The 23,273-nt window shown below is 43.9% G+C and overlaps 1 protein-coding gene and 1 pseudogene across 1 annotated transcript; one reads left to right on the forward strand and one right to left on the reverse strand.

The window, feature by feature from the left end:
- Window positions 1–2,555: 2,555 nt before the first annotated feature.
- On the reverse strand, window positions 2,556–4,318 carry LOC115784621 (migration and invasion enhancer 1-like). The gene is made up of 4 exons (XM_030735921.1): window positions 4,203–4,318; window positions 3,885–3,982; window positions 3,642–3,718; window positions 2,556–3,557 (listed from the first exon to the last, which is right to left on the reverse strand). The coding sequence occupies exons 1-4, from the start codon at window positions 4,229–4,231 to the stop codon at window positions 3,474–3,476; spliced, it is 288 nt and encodes a 95-aa protein (XP_030591781.1). The 5' UTR covers window positions 4,232–4,318; the 3' UTR covers window positions 2,556–3,473.
- Window positions 4,319–6,136: 1,818 nt separating this feature from the next.
- LOC115785188 (GTPase IMAP family member 8-like) lies at window positions 6,137–14,065 on the forward strand (annotated as a pseudogene).
- The last annotated feature ends 9,208 nt before the right edge of the window (window positions 14,066–23,273 follow it).

Below are 23,273 nucleotides of genomic sequence, written 5' to 3' on the forward strand. Positions count from 1 at the left end.
TCAGTGAACCTTAACTTCAACAATCACCAGTGATAATTGGTTAGAATTACCAGAATTACAATTACTGCTTTGTTTGCCAACTTTCTTCAAGGAAGTTATAAATTTCTTGTACTACCATCTTTGCTGTTACAGGATTCTCTCATGTAGTTCAGTTCAGAGTTATGTGAGTAGCATGTTTGTCTCTTATAATGTGGGAGCATGTCTCTGAAGAATGGAGTACAGTGCTTTCTTGGTCAGGGTGGAGTTGCTTAGGTACACGTGCCCAACTGCGGTGTTGGTAAAACACTTTGGTGCCCTCGTTTCACTGGCTGATACACTGGGATACATTTCTCTCTCATTTGTCTCATTACATAAATCCTTCTGTTACTGCCATAAATCTGAAATTTGGATCAACTGTAAATGTTGGTATGTGCTTAACAAATATCATTCAGCACTTTTATATTGCTTGTGGCCATTGGCGCTAATTACATGTAAATTGTAGACAGTGTTGTCTCTAAAATGAAACATGCTGACAGTGCGGGCTGATTTATATGTTTCATGTTCACCAGCAACATAATTTAAGCAGTAGCAGGAACATTTTTTGAACCCTGTGAGAACCGAGTACAGATGTGTTGGCAACAATATGTCTGTTTTACCTGCTTAAATGTCTTCATCTGCATATATGCAAATATGATTGTACATAATTATGATTTTACAGTTGTACTAGTGACCTTGGTCATGAGTTGTGGATTCCTGGGTGATCACCTGGCATGGAAGAAATAATATTTGTCAAGGAGAGTAAATACATAAATACACTCCACAGTGAGGGAAGTGGGCCCCAGCTAAAGACACTGTGGCACTGTTATCAGCAATTGTGAAGCTATCTGCAGTGTCCATGTATCTTCACATACAGTATACAGACACTCCCAGGCGTCATATAGTCATAACCCTGAGCAGACTTTTAGCCTAGTTAGTGTCTGTCTAAACCAGAAAATAAAATGAGAAGGTATGCTAGTATGCTGAAACATATCATACAATGTTGAAAAACGTGTTTGTAGTTATGTGTGGGTGAGCTGTCACACACTGCATTCATATGTCTACAGCAAATATTACAAATCTTCATTTGGCATGTCACCTGGTCTTTGCAGTCACATAATTGGCTAAATGGGCATCACCTGAGTGCAGTCAAAGGACTAAAGTATGTGGAAGGTGACACTTGTCTACTTTTTATAGGAAATGTACCTTTTCAAAGCCCTTATTGGAGCACTAAGGCAGCACAGATGAACTCTATCAGCATTACAACAAGCAGGCTAATGTGAGTTATCACTACATGCCAGAGCCAAACACCAAAGACACACCTAGACAAACTATGTAACACTCACATACACAACATACCATTGCTTATCAAGCAGTAAAATAATTTTGAATTATTGAAAATGTATTTCAATTAAAAAAAATCTATTTATAGAATGATCACATTTATATTGTATGATTCAATTCATAATTACATTAGCGACTTTTTCATCGCTGCTAATTCAAATTTTAGTGTGCACTGGCCACTAGCTATCTCTCCACAAATAATGAGGCGCCACATTAACTTTCAGCACTTTTTATTATGTGTTAAGTGTTCAAAAGCCTATAATGCCTTTAACACATAGTTATACCCTTAAAATGATTTCAGAGCTGCTCACTATTTGAATTGTTTTAACTTTTTCAGCCAGGTTCCCAGTCATGGATTAAGCATGGTCCTAGACTAAAAGGAAAAAGTCAGTGAAGACCAAAATAGGAAAAAGTATTTACTCCAGGATTAGACATAATCCCTGTACGGGAAACTGGACCTTGATGTATAAAAACAGTTTAAACGAACACCCTCAAAGGCTGCAATACATTTTCAGACAAGCAGTTGCCTTATTTACTTTCTCTGCATTTGACTTCAGGGTGACACTGTCTTTGACAGAGCATGCTAGAGGCAAAACACACGAGAATGCAGTCTTTGTTGAGTTTGGCGCCCCTTAGTGTAAACTGTGTGAGTACTGTAGAACTAACTTCTTTTCTCTCTCTGCTTCAGTTACTTTAGGATAAAGCTCTGTGCAGCACACTCTGCAGGGAAAAAAACTAACAAAAAAAGCAGGTCCCATCTGTTCTGTCCAATACTATGGGAGAGGAATTATTTTATTTCCCCTTAAAGAATGTGAAACTGATTTGTGTAAACAGCAACAGGAAGCAGACACCTGGAAAATATGGTCAGTGACTATGCAAGTGCAGTGAGGAATCTTAAGCCTGCAATAAGTATACTCTATCACTACTGCCATCATGGAGGACAGACAAAACAAAAAAAAAAAAAGCCTGTTGAGTGTACCGTAAAATAATCTGCAGTTGCTGCACAGTGTTGACACCCAAGACCCACACAGGAAAAGTGGTTTTACACACACACACCACACACACACACACACACACACACACACACACACACACACACACACACACACACACACACACACACACACACACACACTCTTTAGAAAGCCTGTTCAAGGTAAGAAGACACCTTTAATCATGAAAACGTGACACTCCCAGTGCTTAAAGAACCATTGCCTTTATTCATACACTACAGCTTTAACAGAGAAAACAATGTGAGAGGATTTATGGGATGTGGGCAGACATCTAGTGCGTGAGCCTAACAGACCAGCTGGCGATGGTCTTCAGAAACACATACTGTATGCTGCTGTACTTTACCAGTTTAAATGAGAGTAAAGCAAAACATCACCAAAAAAAACAAAAAAAAAAAAAAACCTTCGAAAACTAATTAAAACCAGAAACTTGGCAGAGCTCAGTTGCTGCATTACATCCAATCATTTTAACGTTGTACACCTTTCAAATTTGATATGCATTATAAAGTGTTAATATTCCCTTTGCAGCCACTAAAGCACAAACATGACTGCATTACTAATCAAAGCCACCAGAGTGAGTTATGATATCGCCATGGAATGTTTTGAAAATGCTTTAGTGGCAGATCATTAAGCATAGTGTGTTGCAAAGATAACAAATATCTCCATTTTGTGCTTTAAAAAAAAAAGAAAAAAAAAAAAAAAGAAGTGCAACTGCTTTGTACTGTTCTTGCATTCACTAAAAGTTTTTAAACCGCATGTGCAAGCAATTAATAAAAAAAAATAAAAAAGTTGTAGAAACCGATAATTAGTCTGGTAGAAATTGCCAGGCAATCAGGCTATAGGAAAAAAAGGTAAGCCCCCTCCAAATCATCTGCAACATCTTCTCCTTGACTTCATTCCTATGAGGAGGGAACTCCAGGGATGGATTCATCATACCATAACCTTTAATAATTGAAGCTACGGTAATCATTAACACCCTGGAGGACCACTATGGGAACAAAGGGAGGAGCCAGGAGGCAGAGTTTGGTGTTTAGCTAGTGCTTTTCTTTTGGGTGTGTAAACCTGGAGTGGCACAGCTGCAGGGGCTTGTCATGGTAGCGAGGTTTACATGATGACGCACGGAGCACGGCTTTTGGTGATCTTCTGCAAAGGTTTGCCATCGTAGGCATCCTGAATTGCGCTCATGACCTGTGCCAGGAAATCAACAGCATAAATAACATTATCTCTGCTGTAATTGACAGCTGATAGGAAAATAGTTTGTATGGTACTTACGTCATCCTCATATGGGAAACCACCAGTCTCAAGCTTGGAGAAGACCAGCTGCCCATTGATTTCAACCTCAAAGCTGCCTATAATACAAACAACAGCCAAAGAGAAACAAAGAAAGAAGGAAGGGCATGAGAATAGCACTTTGATGATTTTTCTCTTTTACATAGCTCACATTAATTGTAGAGGTGCAGTGTAATTATCAGATGCAAAAAATCACGAGCTCTTTAGCAATCAACGATGACTTACTGGATCTTCCCACGAAGCCTGTGACATCCGCATCGGTAAACTCACCCTTGACAACACGGGCGAGTTCACGATAGCGGGGCTCGTATCGTCATGCACCACTAGATGAAATAAAAACACAAATATGTAAGAAAAGCCTGCGGGATAACACAAACAGCGGCGCACCTTACTGTAACTCGAGCTGCTGCCTGCGCAGGCAACTAGCTTAGCTAGGAGCTAATCAACAACGTAACCGTGTTTAATCTGAGAATTATGCGAAGACAGTAGACAACACTTTAGCTGAAAATATACAGAAAAGACATAATGTGGAAAAAGAATTACCAATATTCCACTCTGACTGTAACCCCCATCGTCTCCGATCCTGTAGTGTCCGCAGGGCTGCGTCTGCGTGCTTTCGGTAACCACCGGTTTGTGTAATACTAGTCCGGAAGAGGGGCGGAGTTTATAACCGGCAAAACAGGAAAGTCTGGTCTCTAAAGAAGCCTTGATACTGAGAAACAGAGGTTTTATATATATATGAAAAGCAACAAACAAACAAACAAAAAAATAGAGATTACAATTTAGATTGAATTTTATTTTCAAACATTAAAGTCTTTTTTTTTTAATATCGATTCTGTGTCATATCTACAGGGTATGGTCAAAAAAGATGTGTATGGAAGCAACTTCCATAGCTGTAAAACACAAAGCAAAAGCGAAAAAAAAAGAGAAGAAGCATAGTTCGTTGTTTTTCCTCATTCCGAAAATAAAGCACTTGAATGTGAAGCGTAGAAACAGGTCATAGTAGATGACATACCTGTCATCAACCTCAAAGCCAAACAAGTTTTGTATTTAAAAATACGGGAAATTTTCCGCTGCTGAAAATAGAGGTCCCTATATGGCGTCATTACCTAATTTGTATAATTGTTCTTTTGGATGTACTGTAGTTGCAATCGAGGCTGCAGAAGAGAGGAAAAACATCTTTGGAGAGACAAAACGTGAAGAAAAAAAACACCATAAATATGTTTAGAACTACAAATAAACTTTATGAAATAACTTAATAACTTTAATGCTTTGCCTAGACCCACATTACATAGATCAATTTTGTCCCGTATTGTTTAATGTTAGAATATCAAATTTAAGGAAAACACTGTAGGGTTTTCCTGTCGCTTTATGGGGCAAAAAAACAAAACAAAAAACGCTGAGCCCTGCTAAACTAAACCGGAAACACGTCACCGAACTCTGTGAATTATGTAACTCTGTGACAATTTAGTTTGAAGCGGCACAGGAATGCTTTAAAAAAAAATTTAAATTGAAAACTGAAAATACGGGAAATATACGGGAAAATAAAAATACGGGATGACGCCGGGACAGAGGGGTAAAATACGGGAATTTCCCAGCCAAAACGGGAGACTTGACAGGTATGTAGATGCATTTATTTCACTGGACTAACCGGAAGTACTTTTATTCTCTCATTCATCGTGAATCACGTAATCTTAACAAAAGTTAAATTATGTTCTGAAAACAAAATTTACCTAGCAGAATTTTCAAAATCCACTCAAAGTGTCAAAATAAAATAACTTATCGTGCAGTGTCGTTTCTATCAAAGTTACACGGTATTTTATATAATTGTAAATGATCCATGTTGCTTTCAGCATTTTTATTTTAATTACACTGGTGAAAATCTTATTAAATTATCATATCTTTTCTATATAAAACTTTTGTTATATAGGTAACTTGTATTTGCAGTTGTTAAATATAAAAATAAACCTCCTAATGTTGGTATTTACTGTAAATTATGAATGGATTAAAGCACCGCCTCAAAGGAAGTGTAATTAAAGTACATGTACCTTAAATCTGAGCATGTAATACATACTACAAAGGGGCGTGGCCTTCCTTGTTTTTCCTATGAGCTATAATGCCGAGTTCTGTGTGTCTTGTCCCTGCTGAATTGATTGCCTGGAAAAAGTCACAACAAATTAGACAGTGTTATGAAAAAGATAAAGTCTTTGTGTGTGATAAATGATTCTCCTTTTGAGTAGATGGTTAACCTGCTGCTGAGAGGTGCGGTTGTTAGTGTTCACTGCAAATGTGTCTGATTACTTATGTACTTTAATAAGTTATTGCTGATGACCTTCAGACTCATAAAACACAGACTTCTACTAAAACTCCGTCAGTGTCTGCATTTTTCACAAAGAACCCGGAGACATGGACTGGACATGTGAGCGAATGATGATTATTTTATACACTACAGGCTTATAGACCATACAGATTTTGAGATGGCAACCAGAAATCTGTCAGCATGTAAGTTTTAATATCTGACTCCTCTCATTCACCACATAACATTCATGATTATATCTGAAACTCAGACATATGTCTGATTTTCAACTATTAGTGTCATACATTCAATGACTTCTTAATACTTAAAAAGGGAAAGTCTCTAAAAGAACAATAACTATTGTAATCTATTATTTTTCTTATACTTTGACAGCAATAATGCATATAGGCTTGAATAAATCTGGGATGCTTCATATTTAGATGTTGATACCTCATGTTTTTTTAAATTTCTGTACTTTATATTCTTATAGTTAAAAAACATCTCATTTATCCTTGATTCATTACTTGTTTGCACACTGTGGCTTGGGAGAACAATATTTTGATCTTGTGTACATAAGACAGAATTGACAAAAATGTTGACTTTGACTTTGTAAGTACATTTGCTCACATACTACAATGTGGTATATATTAATTATATTGTAGAGGCAAAGTAGTTTATAAAGTGGCTAAACTGGCCCAGTGTTTATGACTTACTTCTAATAGCATATTTATATTGCAGTATTGCTAATTAAGTAAAACAGCATATGTTTACACCACTGATTATAATTTCAGAGAAATATTAGAAGTCCTTGTTGCTCTAGTCCATGGGCTACATATAGAAGACAGAGGTGGCCACCCATTGGTTTGTGAACAGCTGCTTCAAAGCCTCAAGTTGCCATTGTGGCAGTCAACAAAAATATTTGCTAATAATAGTGCTGAATAGCTAATTTGTTTAGCAAAATGTCCGCATAATTATGTGATAATAAATGAGAGACTTATAACAAAAGTCCTTAAAGCGTCTTTTACCGCAATGAATGCTGAATGGGGGGAAACTGCACCCATATGTGATTCATGGCAGCCACACCCCTAATTAAGCTTAACTTTAAGTCTTAATGCTTTGAAAATAGATAAGTGATATCACAATTTATCTCTGTACAGTTATCCAGAAGGGAGAAATTAACTGGAGAGTCTAAAACGGTTTATTTTTATTATTAATCTTTTTATTATGTTTATTTATGTAGTGAAACTGAGCATTTGAGATCAAGGCTACCTGCAGGTTGTTTTGCTTTAGCCTCAAACGCCTGCAGTTTTTGGCTCCTTTGTGCTGGCATCATTTTTTTTAACCCTGCAGGTTGTTGCTTGCCCTTCCTCTAACGGTATAAAATCCAAAAATATAGGATTAAGATATAAGATATATTAATGTGCTGCTCTGTTTGGGGATTTTATTTAAATGAATCTGCTTTCTTCTGATTGTTTCAGATATATACATTGCTCATATTCTGAATTTGTTTGATACTTTATTTTAGTTATAAGTTAAAAAAGAAGATGTTGGAATTAGCTTTAATATTTTTCTTCATCTCCTTGCCTCTTGTTCTGATTGTGCATTTCTTTCTTTGTTAGGGGAAGGCTGGTGTACCTCACAGTTAAAGATTGTACTTCTTGGTGGCAGAAACTCTGGGAAAACCTCTGTGGGAAACTTAATCCTGGGTAAAGACGAGTTTCTCACCAAAGATAGGACTTTGTGCTCCCGGAGGCTCGGCGTAGTGGCCGGACAGTGGCTCACAGTAGTGGACGCTCCTGGTTGGTGGTGTGACTTCAGTGTTCGGGACACATGTGAGCTGGTGAAGAGGGAGATCATAACCAGCGTTGCTCTGTGCTCACCAGGCCCACATGCATTCCTTATAATAATCAAGGCGAGTTCAGCCTTCTCCGAGAGGCGTCGGAGGGCTGTGGAGGAGCACGTGGCCCTGCTGGGTGACACAGTGTGGAGTCACTGCATGGTCGTCTTCACCTTTGATGAGAAGTTCACAGACACAAATCCAGAGGAGTATGTGGAAAGAGGGGGAAAAACCCTCCGCTGGCTCAGTGAGAAGTGCAGCCGGAGGTGTCACAGTGTTGTCCTGAGTGATAATGCTGAAGTCACAGAGCTGCTGGCAAAGATACAGAAACTTGCCACAGAAAATGAAAACCGAGTGTGTTTGAAATGCAGGAAAACATTTTACGGGCAACTGCAGAGGAGAAGAGAGGGGTGGAAGTGAGGGCTTGGCAGAGGTTTATCAGAATGAAGCAACACAGATCTCTGATGCGAGGTGAGTCAGTGGTAAAACTATAAAATGCTTTCCTTTCTGTGAGGCTGTTAAAAGAGAAATCTCAAACAGTATACCGTGTTACGTGTCGTGTCGTGTATGTATATGGATATGTATGTATGCGTGTATGTGTATGCATACACACATTGGCCTTATTTTACACAGCACCTCTTTTTTTTTTTTTGACACAGAGGTGCTGTGCTTTTATGTTCTGATTTATGCTGTATAAGCAATACCATTTTTTTTTTGCCTCATTGTCCTCCTTACCCCATAATAAAAATATTACACACACACACACACACACACACACACACAAAAAATATACCCTGTTACAGGGAGTGAATATAAAACAGGAGGTGATGAAAAAATAACAGAATACAATGACACAAGAGAACAACATAGACAACTCAACAAAGGCAAAAACAACATGGGGATATTTATGTATCTACTGAGAGAGACATATGCAAAGGGCTGATGGGCAACAGGAGACAGACACAGCTCAAAGTAATCAATGCTGTTGGAAAAAAACCCACAATGAGGCTGACAATCACAAAGGAGGGAAACAGAAAGTAAAACTGACTAACCTTCAGAGAAACAGGAAGTTATCGCAAGACAAATGACTTAACATGGCGGCAAGGAGACTCATTACATCAGACGGCAAGAAAAGGGAACACAGGTGGGAAAAGGAAGGAACACTGTTATAATAAAATCAAAACAGGAACTAAATTTAGAAAGACTAAAACTCCTAATGCAACAGAATAACAAAGAAATCAAAAGAGGAGTGGATAAAATCTAAATTGCAAACAGTAGAATAACAAAAAAAACTCAAACAGAAACCCAAACTCACACATATTAAGCAAGAATGTAGAAGTCAAACACACAAACAAACCCCGGCACCCTGACATAACAGGGCTGAGCCGGTTTATTGAAGCAGTGTGGAAAAACCTGAGCGTTTTCACCCAGGCAAAATTAACAAATTTCATGTGACCATTTTGCATAACTCAAAACATTCTCACTTACAAAAACCCAGTTTGCACAATTCACTTGTGATGCATAAGGCTGACCACAGGAAGCAGAAGTTAAAAACCATTATTGCGCAATGTCTTTTTGTCAACTGAATGACTCCAAATTGTTCTCAGTTGTTGCTACTAATATGATAAAACCCGTATGGGCTGGTCCATAATTTATAGCCAGTAAGGGTGAGATGATGGGTGATAACAGCAATGCATAGAAACAATCTGAGAGGGAGGAGGAAGACGAAGAAGAGCAAAATCAGGAATGGAAACTTCAGATGTAGTTTGAGTCACTGTGATAGACCATGTAGTGATATTTTTCATGATTTCCAAGACATGATTCTTGCAGATGTCCACCTTTTTCTCAAAACTGTACTCGAACTACAATCACAAAACCTCTGACCACAGTAGGAGCATGAGTGTCACCATTTTTTCACTCAGGCTTTTTGGAGTTTCCTGCATGAATTTATTATTTAAATTGTTTTATCCAGCAACTATGGAGAATAAAGGATATGAGTATTTTTGAACTATATATTTTAAACATGTTTTTCTGCTGTGATGGGGGAGAATTTGGACTTTGTTAATAAGAGAGCTGTAACAGCTCCTGGAAAACTCTTTTTTTCCCTTAATAAACTGATCTGAGTGTAGGCACATTGGTCTCTTTGTCTCACAAACATGTGGAAACCACAATTTAAAATGCTTAAGACCATATTATTGGAAAAGCATGAGATGAAAAAGGTCCCTTGTGGGGACTGCCGGCTCTTTCCATGAATTCAAATAGGGCTCTCTACAGCCTGGGGGAGAATGACACTGAAACAGCAGTTTTGCTTAGGAAAGATTGGACATAGTGTATAATTGATGTTTTTGAATGAAAAGATGATTAAAAGATCCTCTCTATTATTACAAACATTTGTAAAGATATATAGTTCAAAAATACTCACATATCCTTTCTTCTGCCCTTAGTTAACTGTTATGTAATTAACCTAGACAGCGAGCTAAACATTAATGGATTCAGCAATGATGAGACTCTGTGACGTTGTCTTCTGTTCTTTACTGGACCCATTTTTACTGTAAAACTGTAACAAAGGGAGAACTCCAAAAAGCTTGAGTGAAAATATAATGGTGACGTTCATGCTCCACCGGACTCGTCCACATTCATGCTACAGAGCCAAAACACTTGGAACATACAATAACAGAATTAAAGGGAATTAAATATATATTTTCACAGCATATTTACTACTGACCACACACTGTAATCAGATCATGTACTGTACCTCAAAGCTGTTCAGGAGCCATTTCCAGACTCTGGACTCATCTTTATTTTTCTATGGTCAGATCATGCACACAACCAGCCAAAATGATAACACTACTGAGAATTCATTACACAATACATCAAAAGAAGAGAACACAGTGTTCAGGACATCCAACTGAAGTCTTTTGAAAATCACGCGGCTGGCTTACACTACAAAAATGACAAAATATGAAGTAAAAACACACCTACAGCAAATCACCAGTTAACCTAACATACTTTCGACTGTGGGAAGAAGTCAGGGCACCCAGAACATGCAACCTCCACACAAAAAAAGCCCCAGCCGACCACTCGAAACCTGTAACCACTTTGCTCTGATGCCACAGTGCGAACCACTGCACCGCTGCTCCCCACAGTATACAGTAGAAACCAAAGCTCATTATTGCAAAAGAGGATCTGCCGAGCTGAGTTGTTCACTTCTCTGTTACTTTGTATTTGAGTTGTGCAAAAACTTGGTCTGTCACGGCTCTCAAATTTCATCTGAAGTTACTGTTTTTGATCTTGATTCCGCATCTTTCCTCTCTAACTCTCAGATGGCCTAAATCCATTGTTGGTATCAGCTGTCAGCTTCCCCTCGTGGTCCTCACACTCTCAGCTGGCTTGTGTCAGTTAAACTGTCAGAAGCGAGCGTGTACAATTTTCTTTTAGTGGCAGCTGTGTGTACCTTCTGCCTGCTGCGGTGAGCGTTATGCATCATGAGTGAATGGCTGTGCCCAATGTGTCATAGTACGTTGAGATTTTGGTTTAGAGGATGGGAGTAAGTATTTTGGCAATTCAGAAAAAAAAACCAAACTGTAATACTGTAATAGTCATTGGTTATAAAATACATATCTAAAAGCTTACTTTGACTGCTTCTTGGCTGACAATCACCAACTCAAATGTTAGCTGGAAAACATACTTAAATGTGTGAATAAACACATAATCTACTTAACCAACCCTCCCTCTGCTTTCCTTCTGCCAGAGAGCCGAGGCCAGTTACCGACATCAGGATTGTGATGCTTGGAGCAAAGGGTTCTGGGAAGACTTCAGCAATCAACGCGATCCTGGGCAGAGAGAACAGGCCTAACCTCATCAGGACGGCTCAGTGCCAGGCTAGAAAAGGAGTGGTGTTTGGGAGACAGCTGACATTGGTGGACACACCAGGCTGGTGGATGAACTTCTTCTGTGATGAGAGCTCCATCTTTGATCAGAGGGAACAGGTGTTGAGTTTGTCTCTCTGTCCTCCGGGGCCTCACGTCTTTCTGCTGGTGATCCGTGTGGACAGAGCCTTCACCGAGACGTACAGGAGAGCAACACAGGAGCACCGAGAGCTGATTAGTGAACACATCTGGAGTCGTGTTATTCTGTTGTTTAGCTTTGGGGACCGGCTGGGAGGCACGCCAATCGAGCAGTACATTGAGAGCGAGGGAGAGGCTCTGTGCTGGATTGTCGAAAGATGTGGCAACAGGTACCATGTTCTGAACAGCAGAACTAAAGGAGAGGGATTTCAGGTGAGAGAGCTCATTGCAAAGATTGAGGAAATCGTGACTAGCTGCAACACTGACTGGCATTATGAACTAGAGAGAAAAGAGTTGGAGCAGCTGGAAGGGATGAAGCGCAGAGAGCGAGAGAGAGCCAGAGAGCGGCTCATGAAGAAAGAGAAACGAAGGCAGATGGCAAGATCTCAGCGGGGTGAGCTGGCTAATTAGCAAAATCAACAAGATCTTGTTTTACTAATTTAATAATGTTTAATTTAGCTGTGAAAATGTTGCATTCTGTTTAGATTTTTTCAACAAATATATAAATCTTCTCTCTGCCAGAGAACCTCGACCCTTTGACACAGCTGAGAGTGGTGCTTGTTGGTGGCCGGAAAACAGGCAAAAGCTCATGTGGAAACACCATCCTCAGCAGAGAGAGCTTTGACACAGACACCCAAACTACTTCCTGCACTGAAAAGCAGGAAAGCATCTGGGGGAAAATGATGACGGTGATGGACACACCAGGCTGCTCCTCTGTGACGTATGACTTCTCGAAGGCATCCTGTGTTATACTTCTGGTTGTCAATGTAAGCTCGTCATTCAAAAAAACCTACAGGGAAACCTTGCAAAAAGAGCTAGAGGCAATAGGAGACCGGCTTTGGTGCAGAACTATGGTCCTGTTCAGCTATGGCGACTGGCTGGGTGACACGAGCATCGAGCAGCGCATTGAAAGCGAAGGAGAGCCTCTGCAAAGGCTTGTTGAGAAGTGCGGGAACAGATATCATGTTTTAGACAATAAACTCTGGGGAGATGGAGCTCAGGTTAAAGAGCTTATTGAACTGATGGAGGAGTGCTGGTTGAAGAAAGGCTGGCTCTTCCTCACAGAGGTGATCACATGTGGAAAGGTGTTTCTCCAGCACAAGAGCAGCCGCTAGGAGCAGAGCCACGGTGTAAGAACGCTTCAGAGGAGCTTGTGAGCAGCAGACCTGAGCAGTCCAATGACTGTGAGTAAACCTAATGGAATGATATTTTATTTTTCCTCAATTATTTTTTTCAATTCCACAAAGAGGTTTAACGACTATCAACGAAATGAAAATTAGAAAATATTACAAGATAATTTAAATAGTGCAATAAATAAATACACAGAGTAAATATCACAGAGAGTAAATGTAAAACAGTATCCTACCCTTCATAACACTAGATCAGTCTAGTTTGTGATTTATACAGTTAAAAGTTAACAAGGACAGACTTGACTTTTTTTTAGCTCATGTGAAGTCAAGTGTTGTTTTTTTCCTTCGCAGTGCGTGAATCCATGCCATCTCAGTCACTGAATTTCAAAGAAGATTCTACTCAGATAGTGGCATTACCAGCAGGAAGAGCCAGAGAACGGATTGGATGCACTTTCATGGACAGAGAATACTTCATGTCCTACGTATTCTCTCTGCTTTCTGGAAAACAAGAACTGAGGTTGCCAAAAGTGACTCTGCGTGCTCCGGTCCCTGCTCCTCACAACCACGTGAGACTGGACAGTGAAGGCCTCGTGCATCCAGTCTCACACAGACTTGAAACAATGCGTCTGGTTTCATCTCAGACACAGAACGCTGCATGTGTAGAACAAGATTTGATCAGTGTGCGATCACTCTGCCATCCTGCACTGAGAGAGCGGACTCTCAGGAGGCTCTCTGAGTCTGGAGGCCTGCAGCCACTCATTGACCAGTGGGGAAAAAGCAGTCTGGAGGAGCTGGAAGCCTTCATCGACTTTTACTTTGAGATGGTCTGGGTAGAAACCATGGGCTCATGTCAGCCCCCTGAACTGAACCAATCCATGGCAGCGCAGGATAATGCTGTTGGGGGAGCTGGCCAGGAGGAGGTGATCTCATCCATTGACAGGAAACTTTCAAAGCTGGAGCTACTTGAGGAGATAAGAAGGGATCTGGCAGAACTGAGAGAGAGTTTGGAGAGCAGCTGGAGGGCCATACAGGAACTCAAAGCTGAAAGCAAACAGGGCCCTAATAATACATGCTGATACTGGGGTCTCAATAATAACAACAACAGAGAACAACATAAAAACAGAGAGTATTTTACCCACTCAAAAAATAGTCTATAAATATTTTTTTGTCAGGTTTATGTAAATAACAAAAAGAAAACTAACAGTTGTATTATGATATGTCTCCACAAGATGGGGCTATTGTATAAGAGAAGGCCCTGCATCTGTTTCTGTTCATCAAACATTTTTTATTGAAAAATATTAGAATTGTTGGAAACCATTATACAAGCAGTTTCTGTGGTTAGTCATGGAAGCTGATGTAGCACACTGATGACAGACTACACCAGAGGAAGTAGAAGAAGAAGAAGAAGAAGAAGAAGAAGAAGAAGAGGTTAAAGATTGTTAGAAAATGTTGAAAATTGTTGAAAATCAAACCACATATTAAGATGTTGTTTCTCAAGTATAGGTTTAGTATGTGGCATACTTCATACAATATTACCACTTGTATATAATAAAGTAACAGTATTTAGATTGTAGCCTCATGAAACTGTCAGGCATGTTTAAAATGTTGCCTAGTAGACAATGCCACACATTTTAAAAAAATAATTAAAATATAGAATATAGAAAGATATAGAAAGAAAAGCACTGTTTTAGATCTTGATGGTCACAACCTAAAATAAGCACTGTCCAAATACTTTTTGCCTTCTATCATAATGCTATAAGAGCACAGATTTAGGAAGGAATCTCTGTAGCATTGTAGAAGAAAGCAGAGCAAATACTAGATAAGAGCAGACAGCTTCTTGCAAAATCATTAAAACCTTAAAAAAAAAGATTTATTGTGTTAGCCTATGCAGGTGAGTCTGTCTGCTTCACCCAGTTTAAATTCAAACACTGCAAAACCCAAGAATCTAACGGTGGCTAAAAACAGGAAGTTGATCCTGCTTATTTTCTTTGTAGAGGAAATAGAGAAACTGCAAAAGCTTTCATTCAAAGTCTTTTTCCCTCCAGACTTTATCAAAGCCTTTCAAGTGAGTCACACATAGACAGAATGCAGAGGCTAATAGGGCTCTGGCAAAGTAATGCTGTGAAAGTCCACTGCTTTCAAGGCTGACTCTCAGATCTTTCCAAATATACATGGATGGCAATACCAGGAGGCAGGTAGCAATTTTTGATGTTGGTAAAGTTGTCTGATGTGTATTCCATTCCTAGATGCAAATATGAAACAGCGATGTATCTGACATCTGAAGCATCAAAGTCTGGTGTGTTCTGTCAGGACTCGAGGAGGAAGAGGACACACAAGCGGTGGCTGATGAAAGCAAGGTGCAAGTTTATTTACAGTGATTGATAGAGGTGCAAAGACAAGGGGGTCCAGATAGGCGAGGGGGGAGGCGGCTGAAGCGGGTCGAGAGGCTGAAGGAATTCCCAGGTGGTGAGGGGCCAGCTGTGGTACGGCGTGGAGCGGCGGGTTGACGAAAAGCCGGGGTTTCCGAAAGGACGAGCAGGAACTGACACGGGGATCTGAAAAAGGAGCGAACACGAAGAGCAGGTAAGTAATATACATCCACGAAAGCGAGAGTCACACCAGAGAGCCGGTACTAACTGAGAAGTAGTCAATGATCCAGCGAAGAGTGATGGTCTGCTGGCAGCTTAAAAAGACCCTGCCTGATGGCTTGATCCGTAGCAGGTGTGGTGATCTCCGCCCTAGGGAGGCGGAGACACCGGAACCTCCGCTGTGGCCCGCAGGACAAACACACATGTATACAGACACACACACACGCAGACCCTCCCCTAGGTTATGACAGTACCCCTCCTCAACGGGAGCCTCCTGGCGACCGAAACTTCTCGGGATGGCGCCGCCGGAACTCCCGCACCATGGCCGCATCCAGAATGTTAGCTCGGGACACCCAGGATCGCTCTTCGGGACCGTAGCCCTCCCAGTCCACCAAGAACTGATAACCCCGCCCCCGACGGCGGGCGTCCATAATGCGACGGACGGTGTAGATCCGCTGGCCATCGAGAAAACGGGCAGGAGGAGGTGAGGCAGCTGGAGGGCACAAAGGACTGGTGGCAACAGGCTTAAGTTGGGAGACATGGAAGACGTTATGGATGCGCATGGTACGAGGGAGTTTGAGGCGGACAGACACAGGGTTAACGATGGAGTCGATCTCGAAGGGCCCCAGGAAGGTGGGGGCCAGTTTCCTAGACTCGGCACGGACTGGAACATTTTTCGTGGAGAGCCATACCTTTTGGCCTGGTTGGTAGTCCGGCGCAGGGGTCCGATGGCGATCAGCGACGCGTTTGTTTTGCTCCTTCGTCCGAAGCAGAGCTGCGCGGGTGGACCTCCATAGCGGCGACGCGGCGAAGGTGATGCTGGACGGAGGGAATGGTGAGATCCTCCTCGATGGCAGGGAGGAGTGGCGGTTGGAAACCCAAGGAGGCCTCGAAGGGGGACACCCCTGTGGCGGAGGAGGAGAGAGAGTTATGTGCATACTCAACCCACGCCAAGTGGGAACTCCAGGTGGCCTGATTGGTGGACGCCACGCATCGTAATGCTGCCTCCAACTCCTGGTTGGCCCGTTCCGTCTGCCCATTTGTCTGGGGATGATAACCAGAGGAGAGGCTCACCTTGGCTCCGAGAGATGTACAGAACTCCTTCCAGACCTGAGATGTGAACTGGGGCCCCCGATCCGACACGATGTCTTCAGGAATCCCATGGAGCCGAAAAACGTGGGTGGTGAGAAGCCGGGCCGTCTCCAAGGCGGAGGGGAGCTTGGGTAGCGCAACGAAGTGGGTGGCCTTGGAAAACCGGTCGATAATGGTCAGGACCACGGTGTTTCCTTCAGAGGGAGGAAGTCCTGTGACGAAGTCCAGAGCTATGTGAGACCATGGTCGCTTAGGGGTGGGTAAGGGCCGGAGGAGACCTGATGGAGGTGACAGAGAAGGTTTATTTTGTGCACAAATGCTGCATGCTGCCACGTACTCACGGGTATCCTTAATCAATGTAGGCCACCAGAAATAACGCTGGAGGAAGGCCACAGTGCGATTGGCCCCGGGATGGCACGTGAATTTGGCTGCGTGTCCCCATTGCAGTACGCGGCTTCGCACTCGAGAGGGAACATAAAGGCGGTTGGGGGGTCCCGTCCCAGGATCTGGTTCAGTCCGTAGAGCTGCCTGAATGGCGGATTCGATCTCCAGGTGATGGCTCCAATGACGCAAGAGGGAGGCAAGACAAACTCTGGCTGCGAGGAGGAGTCGGAGTTGGAGCTGAACTGTCGGGACAGAGCGTCGGGCTTGACATTCCGTGACCCAGGTCTATAAGAGATAGTAAAGTTAAATCGGGTAAAAAACAAGGCCCACCTGGCCTGCCGGGGTTTCAAACGTCTGGCGGTTCGCAGATAGGCCAGGTTCTTGTGATCAGTCCAGACCAAGAAGGGATGCGTCGCGCCCTCCAGCCAGTGCCGCCATTCCTCCAAGGCTAGTTTGATGGCCAGCAGCTCCCGGTCCCCTACGTCGTAATTCCGTTCTGCCGGGGAGAGGCGGCGAGAGAAGAAGGCGCAGGGTCGGAGGCTACCCATGGACTGTTGGGACAACACTGCCCCTACCCCCACGTCGGACGCGTCCACCTCCACGACGAATGAGTTGGATAGGTCAGGTTGGATGAGGATGGGTGCGGAGGCAAACCGACCCTTCAGGAGCGCGAAAGCCTCTGCAGCGGCGGGGGTCCATCTGAAAGGAATCTTGGGAGAGGTGAGAGAGGTCAGAGCATGGGTGATGGAGCTGTAATCTTTAATGAAGCGGGGTAGAAATTGGCGAAGAGAACCAGAAAACGCTGCAGCTGTTTCCGATCCGCTGGCTCGGGCCAATCCAGGACGCTTGTACCTTAACTGGGTCCGCCTTGATCTGCCCTTTACCAATAATGTATCCCAAGAACGCCGTGGACTCCACATGAAACTCGCACTTCTCCCCCTTCACGAACAGACGATTCTCCAGTAACCGCTGCAACACCTGCCGCACATGTCCCTGATGCTCCTGTAATGAGGATGAGAAGATCAAAATATCATCGAGATAGACAAACACAAAATGATGATGAAGTCCCGGAGTATGTCGTTTACGAGGGCCTGGAACACAGCTGGCGCGTTGGTTAGGCCGAAGGGCATGACAAGATACTCGAAGTGGCCGAGGTGAGTGTTGAAGGCAGTCTTCCACTCGTCTCCCTGCCGGATCCGGACGAGATGGTAAGCGTTCCGGAGATCCAGTTTGGTGAAGATGGCTGCCCCCTGCAGGAGCTCAAAGGCAGAGGTGAGAAGTGGCAAAGGATATTTGTTGCGCACAGTGATTTCGTTCAGACCGCGGTAGTCAATACAGGGCCGGAGGGTCTTGTCCTTCTTGGCCACGAAGAAAAACCCCGCGCCCATGGGAGAGGTGGAGGGTCGAATCAGACCGGACGCCGAGCTTCGGTGATATATTTTTCCATGGCATCCCGTTCCTGCGGAGAGATGCTGTAGAGGCGGCTGGAGGGGTAGGGCGCCCCGGGATGAGGTCGATGGCGCAGTCGTAAGGCCGGTGGGGAGGCAGGGAAACAGCCCGGTCCTTATTGAATACTTCAGCGAGGTCGTGATAGATCGAGGGGACGCCGGACAGGTCAGGTGGGGTTCCCTCCCCCAAATCGGTGGACCGAGGGAGAGAGGGAGTTGCGGATCTGAGGCAGCGCTGGTGGCACCGCTCACTCAACCCGAGATGCTGCGATTCGCCCAGTTAATCTGTGGATTGTGCAGTTGCAACCAGGGAAAGCGAGGACGATGGGCGTCTGTGCAGAGTCAAACAGGTAAAAGGAGAGCCGTTCAGAGTGTTACCCGACAGAGTCACAGAAAGCGGTTGGGTCTTGTGAGTGATTTCAGAAAGCTTGGCGCCGTCCAGAGCGGAGACCAGGAGAGGCGTGGGTAGCGCTGTGGAGGAAACACCCACTGCTGGGCGAGGGCACGGTCCATGAGATTTTTCTCAGCTCCGGAATCGAGGAGTGCCAAGACTGTGTGACTGCCTGATGGAAGATTTATCCTTGTCTGAAGCGTGAATCTGGGCAGGGAGGAGCATGCGTTAGCTTGACCCGCCAGTATCCCCACCATTACTGACGGGCGCGGTTTTGGGCAAACAGGGCATGATGCGATGTAGTGGCCCTTTTTGCCACAGTAGATGCACCCCCGCCTCCCATCTCGTCGTCGCTCAGAGAGAGACAGCCGTGCGCGGCCGAGTTGCATGGGTTGCTCCTCCGCGCGCAAGGGGGCGCCGTAGCCGAGCTGTCGTCCGCTAGGAGGCTCCTCCGGTCCGCGGAAACCGCCGGCGAGGGGCATGCTGGGAGTTGTAGTTCCTCGGAGTCCGTCGTGCTCTCAGGCGGTCATCTACATGGATACACAATGAAATCACGGCCTCCAAGGACTGAGGCAAATCCCTAGTGGCAAGTTCATACTTGAGATCATCATTAATATTGTTCAGGAATACTCCCCTGAGCGCCTTTTCCTCCCAGCCGGCCTCCTCCGCGAGGATCCGGAAATCCACGGAGAAATCCGCCATGCTCTGTTGTCCCTGCCGCAGGCTGAGCAACTTCTGGGATGCGGATTCAGGGCTGGTGCTTTATCAAACACCTCCTTAAATCGAGACAAGAACGCAGGGAAAGACAGATCGGGGTTCCCTAACACAGCGTGCCCCCACTCTAATGCTTCTCCCGCGAACAGATTGACCATAAAACCAATCTTTGCACAATCAGAAGCGTAGGCATTTCTCTGTTGCCGGAAACAACGGGAACATTGGGTGAGGAAACCTCCACATTCCCTAACTCACCGCGGAACACCTCCGGGATGGGCAGGGCTTTCTCAACGCTACGGCGGGCTCGGTCGCGGAAGCCAAACCAGCCGGCGGATCTGTCGGCGGAGGGATAAATCCTGGTGACGGGGCGTAGCGGATGACATGGTGGTTTCCAACATACCTCGGAGATCGGCGAGCTGTTGGGTGGCTGCGCCCAGCTGACTGGAAACCAGACGAGCATATGGTCGTGACGCTGGAGGGTTTCCTCTTGAATAGCCAGGGCCCGATGAACCGGATCAGCGTCCGCGGTGTCCGGTCTTGGCTGGATCATTCTGTCAGGACTCGAGGAGGAAGAGGACACACAAGCGGTGGCTGATGAAAGCAAGGTGCAAGTTATTTACAGTGATTGATAGGGTGCAAAGACAAGGGGGTCCAGAAAGGCGAGGGGGGAGGCGGATGAAGCGGGGGTCGAGAGGCTGAAGGAATTCCAGGTGGTGAGGGGCCAGCTGTGTACGGCGTGGAGCGGCGGGTTGACGAAAAGCCGGGGTTTCCGAAAGGACGAGCAGGAACTGACACGGGGATCTGAAAAAGGAGCGAACACGAAGAGCAGGTAAGTAAATATACATCCACGAAAGCGAGAGTCACACCAGAGAGCCGGTTACTAACTGAGAAGTAGTCAATGATCCAGCGAAGAGTGATGGTCTGCTGGCAGCTAAAAAGACCCTGCCTGATGGCTTGATCCGTAGCAGGTGTGGTGATCTCCGCCCTAGGGAGGCGGAGACACCGGAACCTCCGCTGTGGCCCGCAGGACAAACACACTGTATACAGACACAGCACCCACGCAGACCCTCCCCCTAGGTTATGACATGTTCATTCCTCCCAGCAACATCACTGTGTTTCCATTCCCTTTATTAAACCTGCATTATGCAATTTTGCAATTGGAGGTCTCCACATGGTTTTCACATGGGAGAAAACACACCAACTGGCTGCATGGCAATGTTTTATACTTTTGCTTTATTACAGTAAAGGTGTTTGGATTTTGCTGTTTGAGTTTTATTTAGCTGCTTTCTGCCCACTAGAGCCAAGGGCATGTAAACCCCTACTTCTGCTGTCTTTTTTGTGAAGCGATAAAAATCTCAATTGTCCCATTTTGAGTGACAAGAAGAAAAAAACTTGACTCTGAAAGTAAAAAAAAGCAAAATCTACAGCCATTCACTATATGTGAGTTGATATTAGACACACACAGTGGTGGTTTGGGCTAAATACCAGAATGTTAACATTATATTAAACATGTTGAATTTTACATTGGTCCTCTGAATTTATCATTAAGATGCTAAGGTTTGCACTAAGCACCAAGTACACCTAAAGTTGATGGGAAGATGGTATTTGATCATAAACTAGTAAAGTAGCCAGCTGCACATATTAACCTCATAGTGGCCCTAGAAGAAGAATTAAAGGATGACCAAAGAATTTGAGATTTATCCTTTGGGGATGAAAAATGTCTTCAGTTGTTGAGATACCTCAGCCAGTATGAAAGCAGTGGAATTATCAACTGACTTACAAACTAAAATGGACTAAGCTGTGTAACCATGATTTGGCGACAGATGGTGCAACTCTGTAACCAGAGCCACTGAGAACAGGGCATAAGTGGTGCATATGTACGGAGAGATCCACTTTGTAAAAAAGGAAAGATGGACCAGCCTTATATCAACCCAGCTACACTGAATGTGGAGCATTCCTGGAGCAGATGTGCAGCAAAATGGATCTTTTATTGGCTACAACTGCAGCACACTGTCTGCATGAGGCTGCACACACCTTGTGTAAAAATTGTAAAAAAAACAGATGACAGGTCTGTTTTAACTTTTGTGGATCTCCTTGGCTCATGAGTTGCACTCATGCCCAGTATATCCACAAATGGGCCACATATACAGAGCATTCAGTGTAGTAACGGGGTTCAGAATAGAGAATATTTATCATGACTCTGTTTGAGAAAAAAAAAAATTCTTGCAATGACTTGTTTGAGAGACATTCTCGAGGACGATGTCATGGATCAGCCTCTGGAAACAAGGATGTAAACACACAATGGCCTCTAGAGTTGTGTGTATGATCCTGGCTGTCTGGTCATGTAAAGGTTTTTGTCCACAATGCTGCACTGCACAATTGTGTCTTACACGTCAGCAGGTTACTGAGCTGACATTGTGTTGTCTGATTGGGGCATGATTTTCCTCTGCCAACCTCAGTTCAGTCCTAAAATGCTTAGTTATTGTGATAGCTATGAAAAAAGACAAAGGAAATCTAAATCTTGGGATGCAGGACAGGGATGGAGACTTTCGAGGATGGAGTTACTGGAGGCATAATAGCAAAGAAGTGATTTGTCAGCAATCATGGTCTATTTATCTCTGTCAGTCTTCATCTTGGCATTTTCTCTCTTTGCATTATACCTCTTTGAATATCATTAGTCCTTCAATCCTCTCTCCCTCCTGTCTTATCATCTATCTTCTCTGTTGTCAACATGTCATTCCTCTACTCTATTCTCCCGCTGCCCATTTTTCTCAGCCTATTCTCCCTTTCCTATCTCTCCACATGTCTTTTCTCTCAGCCATCCCATTCTCTCTGCAGGTCTCCATCTCATGGTTTCCCCTTGCTTCACTCAAATCATGTCGTGAGCGCTCAGCCCTTCCCTCTCGTTAAGGGAGTTCTGTACCCCAGGAGGAAGCAGAGGAGAAATCAACCCCCCCCAACCCCCATCGCTCTCTCTTCTCCGTTGTGGAGGCTGTTCAGGAGACAATTCTGAGCCCACATATCTCCATTAGTGCGACAGAACAGCGACCGGCAACCAACCCCCCAAAAGCCGCTGCCCCGTGTCACGTTTCACTGCCTGCTATTTTTCCAGGTGGAAGGAAAGCCAGGCAGGGATGCTGGGAACTGGTCTAGAGAAGAAGGAAGAGAGGAATGATTTAGACCTGGAGTAAAGAAATCATCCATCCTCTACTTCTCTTCATGCTCTGATACGCTGACGTCCCCCGGGGTTGATGTCGGGACATGGTACAGCGTTGACCAGTGCACCTCAGCGGGAGTACTGAAACTTTCTACCTCATCCAGCTCATAAAGAAAGTCTGCATCGTGACCTCACAAGTACTTTAGGCTTACACAGCTAGTGCAGCACAGAAACAGCTGCATCAGATGATTAGGCCAGGTCATGGCTGTGTGTGCTACAGCTAAATAGCAAGTTCAGTGTTAATCCCACAGGATGAGACTTAATTCTGTCACGGCTGTGATTAACAATGGAGAGAGAGGGTTTGCCACAGAGGCACACAAGGCATTTAATGGATTATTTTAAATATGAAGATTCTATTTCTGCTGTTTAAATTTCAAATATATCACTACATTATCATTTTTATGTCATTTTATTTATTTATGTACTTTTTTTGGGGGGGGGGGGGGGGGT

Source organism: Archocentrus centrarchus, chromosome 8, assembly GCF_007364275.1.
Source record: "Archocentrus centrarchus isolate MPI-CPG fArcCen1 chromosome 8, fArcCen1, whole genome shotgun sequence".
Taxonomy (NCBI): Eukaryota; Metazoa; Chordata; class Actinopteri; order Cichliformes; family Cichlidae; genus Archocentrus; species Archocentrus centrarchus.